Source organism: Grammomys surdaster, unplaced genomic scaffold, assembly GCF_004785775.1.
Source record: "Grammomys surdaster isolate TR1022 unplaced genomic scaffold, NIH_TR_1.0 126059, whole genome shotgun sequence".
Taxonomy (NCBI): domain Eukaryota; kingdom Metazoa; phylum Chordata; class Mammalia; order Rodentia; family Muridae; genus Grammomys; species Grammomys surdaster.
In genome coordinates, this window is record NW_021620869.1 from 1,681,205 (window position 1) to 1,693,705 (window position 12,501).

The 12,501-nt window shown below is 52.4% G+C and overlaps 1 protein-coding gene across 1 annotated transcript; it reads right to left on the reverse strand.

The window, feature by feature from the left end:
• Positions 1-382: 382 nt before the first annotated feature.
• Bok (BCL2 family apoptosis regulator BOK) lies at positions 383-11,920 on the reverse strand. Its single transcript, XM_028755358.1, has 5 exons — positions 11,625-11,920; positions 10,793-11,044; positions 8,183-8,311; positions 1,725-1,888; positions 383-1,133 (listed from the first exon to the last, which is right to left on the reverse strand). Exons 2-5 carry the CDS (start codon positions 11,013-11,015, stop codon positions 1,008-1,010), a joined length of 642 nt encoding a protein of 213 aa, XP_028611191.1. The 5' UTR covers positions 11,016-11,044; positions 11,625-11,920; the 3' UTR covers positions 383-1,007.
• Between the last annotated feature and the right edge of the window lie 581 nt (positions 11,921-12,501).

The following is a 12,501-nucleotide window of genomic DNA, read 5'->3' on the forward strand; positions in this document are numbered from 1 at the left end:
TAGTATATCCAAGTACGAGCATTTATGAATGATTGGCTAGTACATATAAAACTAGTGGCTGTAGCTTCCTCCTCTAGATGATTACAGCCTGAGACTGTACCTCTAGACATCTACTAAGACGAGCTACCCCTTCCAGGTTGCTGCAGCGCCATCAGAGTACGCACAGCCCACCTGACCACAGCTTTTCTGTACATGAGACTGTTCTTTCTTCATTCCCTCATGGTCCCTCTTGAGACCAAATCCAAAGCCATTCAGGACATAGCAGGGAGAGAAGGGTGTTAACTTCTAGGGAAGGACTGGACTTCCCCAGATTCTGAGCTGCTAGAGCAGGCAATATTTGGCAGCCCTGTGAGGATGGATGGACACAAAGCAGAGTAGAGTCTCATACTTGACTGGGTAAAGCTTTATTGGCGTGTAACTTACACAGATCTCATCCACAGGATCTCTTGTTTATTGGTCAGGTGAACTAGCCTGGGGCCCTGCATCTCTGCTTCCCTCCACAAAGGACCCATGGTGGCTTAGGGACACCTTCTTCATCTAAAAATAGCCTAAGCAGCAAGAAGCCCTCTACTCTTGCCTTTAGGGACAGTAACATCCCTGACTTCTCCTGCATTAGCCAGAATCCCCTTCAGATCAATTGTACAAGACCTGCTTCCCACACAGACTGAGGCCAGCTCATGTCCTGGGAAGGCCCCTTCCTTGGGTGGGGCCTGGGAGATCAAGTGAAAGTATTCACAGGTCCCTTTCTCTAGGGCTGGACACTGACCCTGACTTTCTGGCAGGAGTTCCAGGAGAAGAGCTACAGCAGACACAGAGGCCAGCTCCAGACTCTGGCCTTCTCCACTCACCCCTCCCAGAAGCCAGGGTCCGCAAAGGAACAGGGTTTGGGACAGGGCCCCAGGGGCTAAAGGCTCCCGATTTGAGTGAAGGAGGTGCTCTGCAGGTGCTGTAAGCCCCTTGGGTTGGGCCCAGGGACCCTAGGAATGGCCCCTGTCCCAGCGGGCAGCTCATCTCTCTGGCAACAACAGGAAGAATGCTGCCTTCAGGAAGCGGCCAAAGCTGCAGAGTGTGGCCACGAGCCAGTGGGAGCGGAAGCCAGGGTCTGTGCTGACCACACACTTGAGGACATCCGTCTGGGAGATAAAAGGAATAGTTAGCAAAGCCAGACACCCAAGGCCCCTAGTGCCTTGCGCCAGAAAAATGTCTACCAAATCACAAAGGGAACATACAAAGGTGTTTGGGAACAGGGCTGCTGTACATCTGGACACCTGAGAGCTAGGTGGGGAACAGTCTCAAGTCTTACATGCTTATCATCCCATATTACAGGTGAAAACAGGCTTCTGGGTAGGGCACATCCTCCATGCCCAGTACCCAAAAGCATCTTGGGATTTGGCCAACCATGTATGGATCAGTCAGGGCATGGATCCTGACACCCCACCTCTAGGTCTTCTTGAGAACGCAGAGAAGTGGGACTCCCAAGAGGGAAATGAGGGTGCTTTGGGCAGTACTGAAGGGAGTGCCTTTTTCTGCCAGGCACCTTCTGGGGGCAGCAAAGAGACAAGAGTTCGGAATCAGTGGAGACTCGGAAGAGCCAGCACCTGCCTAGGTCTCAGAGCAACCCTGAGTCCTGAAGCCCTTACCCAGTAACCCCCATCTTCCATCCCACTCCACCCTTCTGTTTCCCAGCACCTCCACCACACAGCCCCGCCGATTATCAGGCTCACCCATCCGCCACGCCTCCGAAGCCAGGTGGCCAAGGTCTTGCGTACAAATTCTCCCAGGCAGTCAACCAGGGCATGAACCATGGCAGGCTGAGCCTGCCGAACGCAGTCCACTGCTAGCCCCGCGGCCACTGAGTACAGGGACACTACCTTGCCCCATGTGATACCTACAGAGAGATAGTTGTTGATCAGATCCAAGCTGGTGCCCGGCCCACAAGCTAACATGAAGAGCTGTGCTTCTCTGAGCTGCTTTACTGCCTGCCACCAGCTGGTGACTAGCCATGACAATGGAGCCAGGAACACACACACACACCCTTGCAGGCCACCACCACAACAGGACACTCAGCTACATGTACAGCTTGACCATCGTCTCCAGCAGGTCAGATTGTCCCTTCTCAGGCAGTTCTTAGATAGGTGGAGATTCCCAGCTTCTGATGCATACCTGCTGGAGCCTAGGATGGGACCAGCCTTACCCTCATCTGATAGAGGTGTCCACAAGAAAGCAATGTAACGGGCTGGTGAGATGGCTCAGTGGTTAAGAGCACTGACTGCACTTCCAGAGGTCACGAGTTCAAATCCCAGCAACCACATGGTGGCTAACAACCATCTGCAATGATATCTGATGCCCTCTTGTGGGGTGTCTGAAGACAGCTACAGTGTACTTACATATAATAAATAAATAAAAATTAAAAAAAAAAAAAAAAGAAAGAAAGCAATGTAACTCAGCACAGACTGGCTCAGAACTGGACAAGAACAGCAGGCAACTTCAAGGGTGTATCTAACCCTGTTTTGTCTGTAACTCTGAACCTTGGTCTCAGGGCACTAGGTCAAGGCCTATCGTATACTTGCTTTATTGTTATTAAATAAAAAAAAAAAGCCAAGGTCCACAAGAGCACTTTTCCCCATACCATGGACCCACTGGGAGGCACAGCTAAAACCTGGAACTAGGAATGATAAACAAAAACGTGGGAGGATTATATGCAGTGCCTTAACATAGAGGAATTCAGGGGCTGGAGAGACGGCCCAGGAGTTAAAGTAGTCTGTGCAAGCCTGAGACCCAGAGTTCAGGTCCCCAGAACCCACATAAACGCTGGGTGGATATGGCAGCCCACCCCCCAATAAAAGCCTTGGCAGGCAAAGACAGGCTCCTCAGAGCAAGCTGGTTAGCAAGACTAGCCATATCGGCAAGCTCTGCCTATCACTGAGAAACTCTCCCTCTGTAAATTAGAAGAGTAACTGAGGGTAATGGCCAGCATCATCCCTGGGCCTCCATGAGGACATGCATGCATATGTGGCCATAGACATGCAGAATATGCATCATACATGAAAATGGGGGGAAAATGAAGACATTTTGTATTCTTTCACCAGTACTGCCAAAAAACAAGAGTAAAGTCCTGGCATAATCAAAACACTTTTGAGGAAGAAGCAGGAGAATCGAGTTCAGTCAAAGTCATGCTCAGCTGCATGGCCTCCAGGCCAGCCTGGACTACTTTAGTTCTTATCTCAAATGGGGAGCCGGAGATACAGCTCAGGAGTTAAAGAGGCCAAAGGACCAAGTCCAGTCCCTGAGACCTACAATCAGCTTATACCTGTGACTCCAGTTCCAAGCACATCTGATGCCTCTGACTTCCAAGGGCACCTTGAACACACAGGAACATATCCACAAACAGGAACAAACATACACGTAATGAAAAATTAAATAAGTATCTTAAAAAGACAGGGTAGGTATGATTGTGTGTACTCCAGTAATCCCTGTATCAGGAAGCTGAAGCAAGAGGATCTTGAGATTGAAGGAGCCAAAAAAATGTACAAATAACAGTAAGCATTTGAAAAATTAAAACCCGTTTCCCCTTGTCAACAGCACAAGAAGATACATTATTACCGATGGTGCTGTGGCCTACCCTGTTAAAGCTTTAGGGGTTGGAGAAATAGTAAAGTGTTTGCTATGCAAGCATGAAGAACCAGAGTTCAGATCCCCAGCACCCATACAAAAAAGCCAAGCATGCTGGCATCAAAAAGATGGGGCAGGGATGATGGAAGACAGAAGGATCCTTGGGGCTTACTGGTCTAGTCATCACTGACCTCCAAGTTGACTGAGAGACTGTCTCAAAAAAGAATTGGAAGGACAAAAAAAATGCCGGGCAGTGGTGGCTCATGCCTTTAATCCCAGCACTTGGGAGGCAGAGGCACGCAGATTTCTGAGTTCCAGGACAGCCTGGTCTACAGAGTGAGTTCCAGGACAGCCAGGGTTACACAGAGAAACCCTGTCTCGAAAAAAAAAAAAAAAAGAATTGGAAGAAGATACATCATTAACCTCTACCTACGCACATGGGCATCTGCATACACTCATACCCATACATATACACTCACACACACATCCACACTCATACACACATGCGCACACACACACTCATGAAGATGAGAGATAAGGGTTCTGTTCACAGCGTTGCTAGGGCAAACCCTTAGAGAACATTTGTCCATACCTGAGGAGCTTATACAGCCAGCCATAGGCCCTGTGAGACATTGACCTAAGCACGAGCATTTACAGACTATGAAACTCCCCTCCACCCACCTTCACACAGCAGTCAGAAGAACCTCATACAGTGCCTGAACCGGCACACAGCTATTCATCGTACCATTCACATTCCAAAAAGGAAAAACTGCATGCTCACTTGTGAGCAAACTGCTGGGGTTGTCCAACGGCATTTATACAGCCAAGAGCCAGAGCGAAGTTTTGATAAATGCCACAATGAATGCCACAGCAAGGGAAAAGAACCAAACACAGAAAGGCACAGATCCCAAGCCAGTCCACCTACAGAAAACAGGCATACCCGCTGAGACAGAACAGATTCGGAAAGGCCTGGGGGCGAGGGACACGGAGTGACTGCTGATGGGCAGAATGTCCTCAGGATCAGGACAAACAGCATTCTGAGTGTGCTGAATGCCACCATAGCTAAAAGTCCATATACATGTCACCTCAATGAAAAAGAATAGGGTAAAAAGCAGCCCCCCTGAAAGCTGGCAGTGTCACATGCTGGCTTCTAACGTTCCCAGGAGTTACCTGCTCTTCTTTCCAGGTAAACCCAGGTCTGTAAGCCCTGCTGAGCCCTATTCTGGCTTCAACAGCACTCTTGTCTCTCCAAGAACACAGCTCCAGCTCATGGTCTGCTGAGCATCCTAGACTCAAGGATGCTCTCGGTCAGCTCAGCCAGCTGACGATGCCCAGTCACATCCTCATAGGCTGCTCTGCTTTTATCTGTTTGTTCCCTTGATGACATGGAGGATGGGCCTAGCATCTGAGTCACCTAGAATGCCCCAGTCTGAGTCCATCACAAGAACCAAGGAGCTTTGATGTCTTCCTGTTAAACGGCATGTTCCATGAGGTGCCAACATTCCCAGTAAGGAGCAGGGGATGATGTCCAGGGGCGCACCAGGCGGAGTGCCTTCTTCCCCTGGGCTCTGGTTTGTATAGCCACAAACATGTGCAAACTATAGTTATAAACTATCTAACTGTAAACATGTACAACCATCTAATTCTGGAACATTATTTCATTATTTTAAAGTTGGGGGGGTGCAGTGTGGTGTTTTGTTTTGTTTTGTTTTGTTTTGTTTTGTTTTGTTTTGTTTGAAACAAGGGCTTTCTGTTATGGCTTTCTATCCTGGCTGTTCTGGAACATTTTATGTAGACCAGGCTGGCCTCAAACTCAGATATCCACCTGCCTCTGCCTCCTGAGAGCTGGGATTAAAGGCATGTGCCACCACACCCAGCCTGATTTATTTATTTTTAATACATATGGGTGTTTTTGCCTGCACATATGTCTGCACCACAGAGACCAGAAAATGGCTCAGATCACATAGAACTGGATCCAACTGGAGTTCCAGCGGCTTGTAAGCTACGAAGTGGGAACTAGTAAGTACTCTTAAGTGCCAAACCAGTTCTCCCAGCATCATCCAGAACATCGTAGCCACATGCCCCCCCCCTCCGCCCAACAAATCCTAATCCGCTGTTAACATATTCTGTACATTTTGCATAAGTGGAATTTGTGTGTGGCACATAGAAGGCACCGCACTGCCTCAGTCCTCCTCATGGCTTATACTCCACATGGAATATTGGTCAATTAGTCAATTAAATGGACACATAGACAGTTACTACTGCAAATAATGCTGCAGGCAACACACAACCAGGCTTCTCTTGGGTCTTAGTTCTTTTAAGTACACACCTAGTGGTCGGCAATTCGGTGGGTTGTGCTTCACTATGTGAGGACCTGCCATGCTGTTTTCCACAGTGCCGTACTCCACACACGTCCTCATCAGCACTGTGGATGTCTGGCCATCCTAGTTAGATGAAGCCATTCCAGCATGACTGTGATACAGACCATCGCGGGTGCTTGTTTGTAAGGCTGCTGGTGCTTCCTGGCCGCCAGTGAGATGTGACCACCCTACATTCCTATGGCCTTCGTTCCCCACCCCACCCCACCCCCACCTCCTGAAGCTTACAGACAGACACTCAGGCAGCCACCCATGGCTGACGTCAGCTGAAAAGGCTGTCTCTCTGAGAGGATCTCCCAGAGCAAGTGCCTCTCTGGGCTGCCTCCATGTTCAGGGTAGGCTTACATCAAACAGGGATGCTGGACATGGGGTGTGGTTATTCCCCAGCTCACACCACCACTCAAGGCCCCGGACCCTCTCCCCTGCTCACACCTACCACTAACAGAGATCCAGCCCTGCAAGGTCCTAGGCTCACTGCAGCCATCAGCAGACCAGATCTGTAGTCTCCAAAGCAAAAAGTTCCTTATAAATCCAGCCATCCGTGGCTCGTAAACTAGCCTGCTTGACAGCTTGGAGACAGACACTCAGGCGGCCACTCTTGGCTGGCGTCAGCTAGAAAGCTCCAGAGAAGCCAAGGGTGGTCCTGCACCCAAAATGCCTGGCTGCTGGCTTCCTTCCTGAGCCCTACCCATTGCCATTCCCACCAAGTCCCTGCAGGTTGCCCCTCAGGGAAGGGACAGGAGCTTGCCCATTAACTCCTGGTACCGCCAGGCAGTGGTGGCGCACGCCTTTAATCCCAGCACTTGGGAGGCAGGAGGTAGGCAGATTTCTGAATTCGAGGCCAGCCTGGTCTACAGAGTGAGTTCCAGGACAGCCAGGGTTATACAGAGAAACCCTGTCTCGAAAAAAACAAAAAACAAAAACCTCCTGGTACCATTTCTCCCACCCCACACCACAGTCCTTCTCTGCCTCTCCTACTCCACCACCCACACACTTGCTTCTGTCCCACAGCCCAGCCCCTGGCAGTTTTAGTACAGAGGCTGCACTAGCTGACCCTGATCTGTCTTGCTCCTGAGGCTGGCCTGGGCCTCCCCAGTCCTAGGAAAGACCACGTAGATCTGGTGTAAGTGATTCATGTAGACAACAAGGTGTCTGTCGGGTTCTAAGAGCGTGGGAGGGTCGGGGAGATGAATCTCGCAGCCTCCTGTAAGCCTAGGGTAATGATGGGAGGGGACTTGAGGCCTCAAGTGGGAGGGGCTGCAGGAGCTTGCCTGTCACTCACTTCTGAAGCAGACACGGAAGCTCCTTGGAGAGTCCAGGGTGAATATGCTCACAGTCATCCAGACCAGGGTGTCCCTAATCTAGAGTGCCCGCCCCATGACTGGCTGCTCTCACTGACTTAGGGATGTTCCTTTTTTGAAATACCTCACGTGGATCTAGCTGTGGAAATTTAAGTTCCATGGTCACTAAAAGCCCAGGATATATCGCCATAATCCCGCAGAGAGCCGCTGCCCTGCAGGGCATCACAGCCTCAGCCAGTGCCCAGCCACTATCAAATGGCAGGATTGTGTCAACAGCCTTCAGAATGACCAGCAGCCGGCCCAGCAGGGTGGTTCAGAAGATTCAGAAGATAGAGGCACCTACAGCCAAGCCTGAAGGCTTGAGTTCAACCTCAGGGACGGACGAAGCGATAAAAGGAGACAGCCACCTCCAAAAGTTGTCCTCTGACCGAACGTATGTGCTGTGTGGTTCAGTGCTTGAGCATACACACACACAAATTAAAATGCAATTTAAAAAAAAAAAACCAGATGTGGTGGTGCACACCTTTAAACCCAGCACTCAGGTGGGTGGATCTTTGAGTTTGAGGCCACCCTGGTCTACAGAGCAGAGATTGGGGAAAGCCAAGGCTACGCAGAGGACCCCTACCTCAAAAAAAAAAAAAATCAATCAATCAATAAAACTAAAAAGCAAAATCCCCAGCACTCTTCCCAGTGCTGTGTGAGCCAGCTTTTCACTGGGCTGCTCTGTTACATGGTTCAGAACAGCCCCAAGTGTCAGGAGGCATGTATGATGGATGGCAGTGATTTTGGAACCCATAGGACTGTGTTAGGAACCCCAAGACTTTTCTATCCCTGCAAGCCTGCCTGATCAGCCCCTCCCAGTGGTACCTCAGGGAAACAGGCCAGACCTACCTGCTGAGAAGATGTGACCTGCCACCGCGAGGAAGGCATCTGTCACCACAGGCTCAGACTGCAGGGGGATGTGCAGCTGCCGGGCCACATTTCGGTATACACTGGGACGGATCTGCTCCAGCTCATCCCCTGCATGGGCATACAGTGGGTCAGGTCCCCTCACACCTTAGCCCTCTGGCCAGCACTGACCAAGACTCAATGGTATACCAGATCCACCTAACCCCACTTGACCTTCCCTCGGCTAGGCTCTGACCCCCACCTAACCTGTTTGACCCCCACCCTTTCACCTTATCTTGCTTCATTTGACTCTCCCAACTTTGGCCACATGAACAAAGAGACTAGGGAGGCTGTGGAGCCTCCAAGCCCCCTAGGGCAAGCTGGCTGGGCCAGTGGGGCAGGAATCCTGCTGCTGTGGTACATGGGCGGTGCCTGCTCAGTGACTCACTCAAGCAGGGAGGCAGGCAGATGAGCAAGTGGAAGGGCTGAGCAGGAGGGACCAGGCAGGCAGAGCCCAACATGGATAGGGTCTTGGCCGGTAGACCACATATATGCAGTCACCCCCTTACAACCTAACAGGGTGATGCTGGCTTAGGCACTGGCATTAGCATCACTGGTAATGGCTCAGTGAATTGACTTAGGCTGAGCCAAGGCCTAGGACAATGGTACCTACCGCCCACATGCCAACCTAGGTTCCTGGTGCCAAATGGGTGTGGTTTTATGTGGTACTACATCAGCCCAACCAGAGCTGTGCCAAGGAGATGCCTTTCACAGTCCCACCTGCCCCCCCAGGCTGCAGTGCCCTTGGCAGTATGATACATGCTCGGGGAAAGATGGTGCCCGGAATCCCACACAGCCTCTGATTGGGTGTCCCCGGCCCAGCCACTTTCCTAGCCAAAACAAATAGGGAAATGCTGTTGCTGCCTGGCCTGTCCCAGCGATAAGGGCCCCCACGTCATCCCTGAGGCCAGCTGTGCTCTATCTAATTAATTAAGATCTGGAACCAGAGCAGAATCAGGAGGAGGAGCAGGGACAGGGGATGAAGCGATAGCATGGAAATTCCCAACGCTTGCCTGGCTGTTGCCAAGGATAAACCCTGGGGGCCTTTGGAGACTGACCCTAGGAGAAGGCTCAGGGACACAAGCTAGGCTGCTTCCTGTTTGTGGCTGGGACCATGCTTGGGGTCAGGAAGAGATCGCTGACCTTAAAAGAATTCACCTTGAACAGTCATTACAGCACCAAACATAACCTTAACAAGAATACATGTGAATTCAGGCTCTCTCCCGCCAGGAATCCCCTTAGCTGTCTAGAAGGGTCTGAACCCCACAGGGTGGGAATAGCACTGGGTGATGGAAAAAGGCCTTAAAGTTTTTGAGTACTGAGAGGGCTCCTGCTGAGAGCAAGGCTTTGCACCTGCGCCTTTGTACAGACCAGTATTCAAGGCTCTTAGGACCTGCCAAAGGACTGTGAAGACAGAAATTGCGTGGGTCAGAACCAAGGCAGGACTTTCCCTTTGCCACCCCAGTCCCCCAGGGACTTACAAGAGGCCAACATGTCCTTTCTCCAGAGAGAGACAACGGTCTCCTTTTGTCTGAAGAGTTTATCCAACCAAACCGCTCATTCACTTTCTCCACATACCCAGAGATAGCTCCCCTCTGTCCATTCACAGCCCTCCTCGGGCCGAGTGGACTCCACCTCCCTCTAACTCTTGAACAAGCCAGGTTTACACAGCCCTGCTCCTTGAGGCAAGCCCAGCACGAAGAGGCAGGGTCTACAGAAAACAGCACGTGTGCACACCTCGGCTCCCAGGAAGCCAGGTCTTACAGGGCTCCCTCCAACTAGGAGAAAGCACACCTCCTCTCCCTGACATCCACTCGCCCATTTATTTGATTTCTGCTCTCATTCCTAGTCCCTTACGGCCCCAGGCCCCTGTCTGGCTGTGGTAATGTGAACTGTCCTGGATGAAGGGTTGGTTATCTTTTCCATCACATGTCCAGGCCTTAGAGGATCTAAAGAGAGCTGCCGAGCTAGCTGTGAGTGACCCCCAGAAACAAGTGTTCCAGATATCCTTCAAGAAGGCCGCAGGGGGCCTTCCCATCAAGGGAAACTGCAGTGGGTGTCGGACCTCGGCCAATAACTGAAAGGCCTATTTTCCAAAACAAACATTGGGACACGTGGTACCACAAAGGATTTTTTGGTCCAGCAGAGTACAAGGGTCACAATAAAGTTTAGCTGCTAAAATATTGCTCTTCCAGAGCTTTCTGTGTTTTATGGCAAGAATGTCTGTGATCTGGACTAAGCAGGCACCAGGGAGGGGGGAAGCTGACAAAGGAGCCAGCAAGCAGGCAAGCCTGGGGATGAACAGAGCAGCACCAGCCTGGGTGGCCTATCCTTGCACCCTCTCCATTCCAGACAGATTTGGGCTCCCACGCACGCTGCCTCTTTACGCCAGAGGGAGGGTGAGGCACAGCCGCAGAGCGGCTGGTTGTGTCTAGAGAAGGAAATGTCAGTGCAGAACAGCTGTACCGCGAACCCCGAAACACAGCGGGCAAGCCCATCAACCAGCTATAGAGAGGCGGCCTGGGATGGTACCTGCTGGTGCCCCACACTCACCCAAGCGCAGCAGCACGGTGCACACCTCTGCCAGGCGTCCTCCAGGGGCAGGCGAGGCACGCTCCGGAGCGCTCCAGGAGAGGCCGGCGCGCAAAAGCCGCGCGTGCACGTACTCCCGGCCTAGTGCCTTAGCCTGGGCCACCAGCTCCTTGTCTGTGGGCGAGCGATCAAAGGCGTCCATGATCTCCGCAGCAAAGACAGAAGAGCGCCGCAGCACCTCCATGGCCAAAGCGCAGGCAAGAGGCGCCACACCTACGAACAGACTGAGTTCGGCCCAGATCGCCTACAGCCAAGTGGCGAAGGGACTCCTGCCACGCAAGGAGAGCCGGAGGCGCGGCGCGAGGCACAGCGGTCTCCACCGCGTGCGCCCAGGTCGCGTCCCGGACCAATTCAAACCTCACAGGAGGCCGGCTGGGCGCCGCCCTCTAAAAGAGCCGGTTTCTGATAACCTCTCGTTTTGCACCCCAAGCCTTTTAAAACACAGTGTCACGTTCAGTTTAGGTTCTAAATTAAATCTCGCTGGTCCCGGCGGTGGCCAAGATTTGGAAACACCGCGAGGAAGTGGCGATAGGTTCTTTGATCACAGCGCCCAGGCTCCAGGACCAGTTTGGGGGCGACCGAAGATGCAGGGTAGCCTGCAGCCGATAAGCAGGACCCCACGGGCTCCTCCCTGCCGGCGAGCCGGGTCCTAAGGAAGGCTCCAAACTGCTCGGCGGTCCCTGGGCTCGGAGGCCACGCACCTGCGCACCTCGCAGAGCCGGTGTTTGTCCCCGGTGTCGCCGTTCCCATGGTGCTACATCCAGGGGACGGACTCCACACCCGCCCGACTCACCTCTCCCGCCTCATGGCGCGCAGGGCGGCAATGGAGTTCTGGTTTCAGGACCCGCTCGCCGCCGTCTCCGCCGGTCTAGACCCTTCCATTCAAACCCGCGAGCGAGCAAGCGAGCGAGCGAGCGCCCCGCCCCAGCGCCCGCCCCGTCCACGCCCGAGCTGAAGCACAGGCTCCGCCGGTCTTCCCGCGCGCTCGCAGAAGTCCTGGTGCTGAGGGGTGCGGGAGGCGTACCGCGGACTCCCCGCGGGCGAGAAGCCAGGCTTAGGGCTTCGCCTTCTAAGGAAACGGCAACCCCCGGGGGCGGAGCTGCAGCCCAGCTCTGCCCAGCGCCTCCTCGGCTTAAGAAAGGCCAACACAAGTTCTCGGGATGCGCCCGGGAACGCCGCCAGGCTGGAGCTGTCCCGGCAGGCAGCGCGAAGAACATCCAGCTCTGACACCAACCCACTGGGGCGCACCGAGTTCCATTTTAAAATTGGCTGACTTATCTTTTCCTTATTGCCTTGTAGGAGCTCTTTAAAGATCCTGGATTCTTGTAGTTCTAGGGGATCTGATGCCCTCTTCTGACCTCCGAGGGCACCAGGCATGCACGGGGTGCACAGACATGCAGGCAGGCAAACATTCATACACAAAACAAAAATAAGTAAATATTTAAAATTACGTTCTGGATTCTTGGCTTAATAGAAGCCTTTGGAGTGTGGTGAAGGCTTGGATATGTGCTTGGTTGAAGAAGATACTGCAAATACCCGCTCCCACTCCAGTGTCACTTCACTTTTAATGAGCTGGACTTATTTATAATCTCTCATTAAGATATTTCCCTTTGACAGAGAGAGAGAGAGAGAGAGAGAGAGAGAGAGAGAGAGAGAGAGAGAGAGAGAGA

What these genes read in the sequence shown, in the direction of transcription:
- Bok (XM_028755358.1), bottom strand. Translation starts at nt 11,015, where the DNA reads ATGGAGGTGCTGCGGCGCTCTTCTGTCTTTGCTGCGGAGATCATGGAC. An exon ending in CACCGTGCTGCTGCGCTTGG is followed by an intron (nt 8,312 to 10,792) that starts GTGAGTGTGGGG and finishes ATGCCCATGCAG; the next exon opens with GGGATGAGCTGGAGCAGATC. An exon ending in TTCGGAGGCGTGGCGGATGG is followed by an intron (nt 1,134 to 1,724) that starts GTGAGCCTGATA and finishes TTTATCTCCCAG; the next exon opens with ACGGATGTCCTCAAGTGTGT.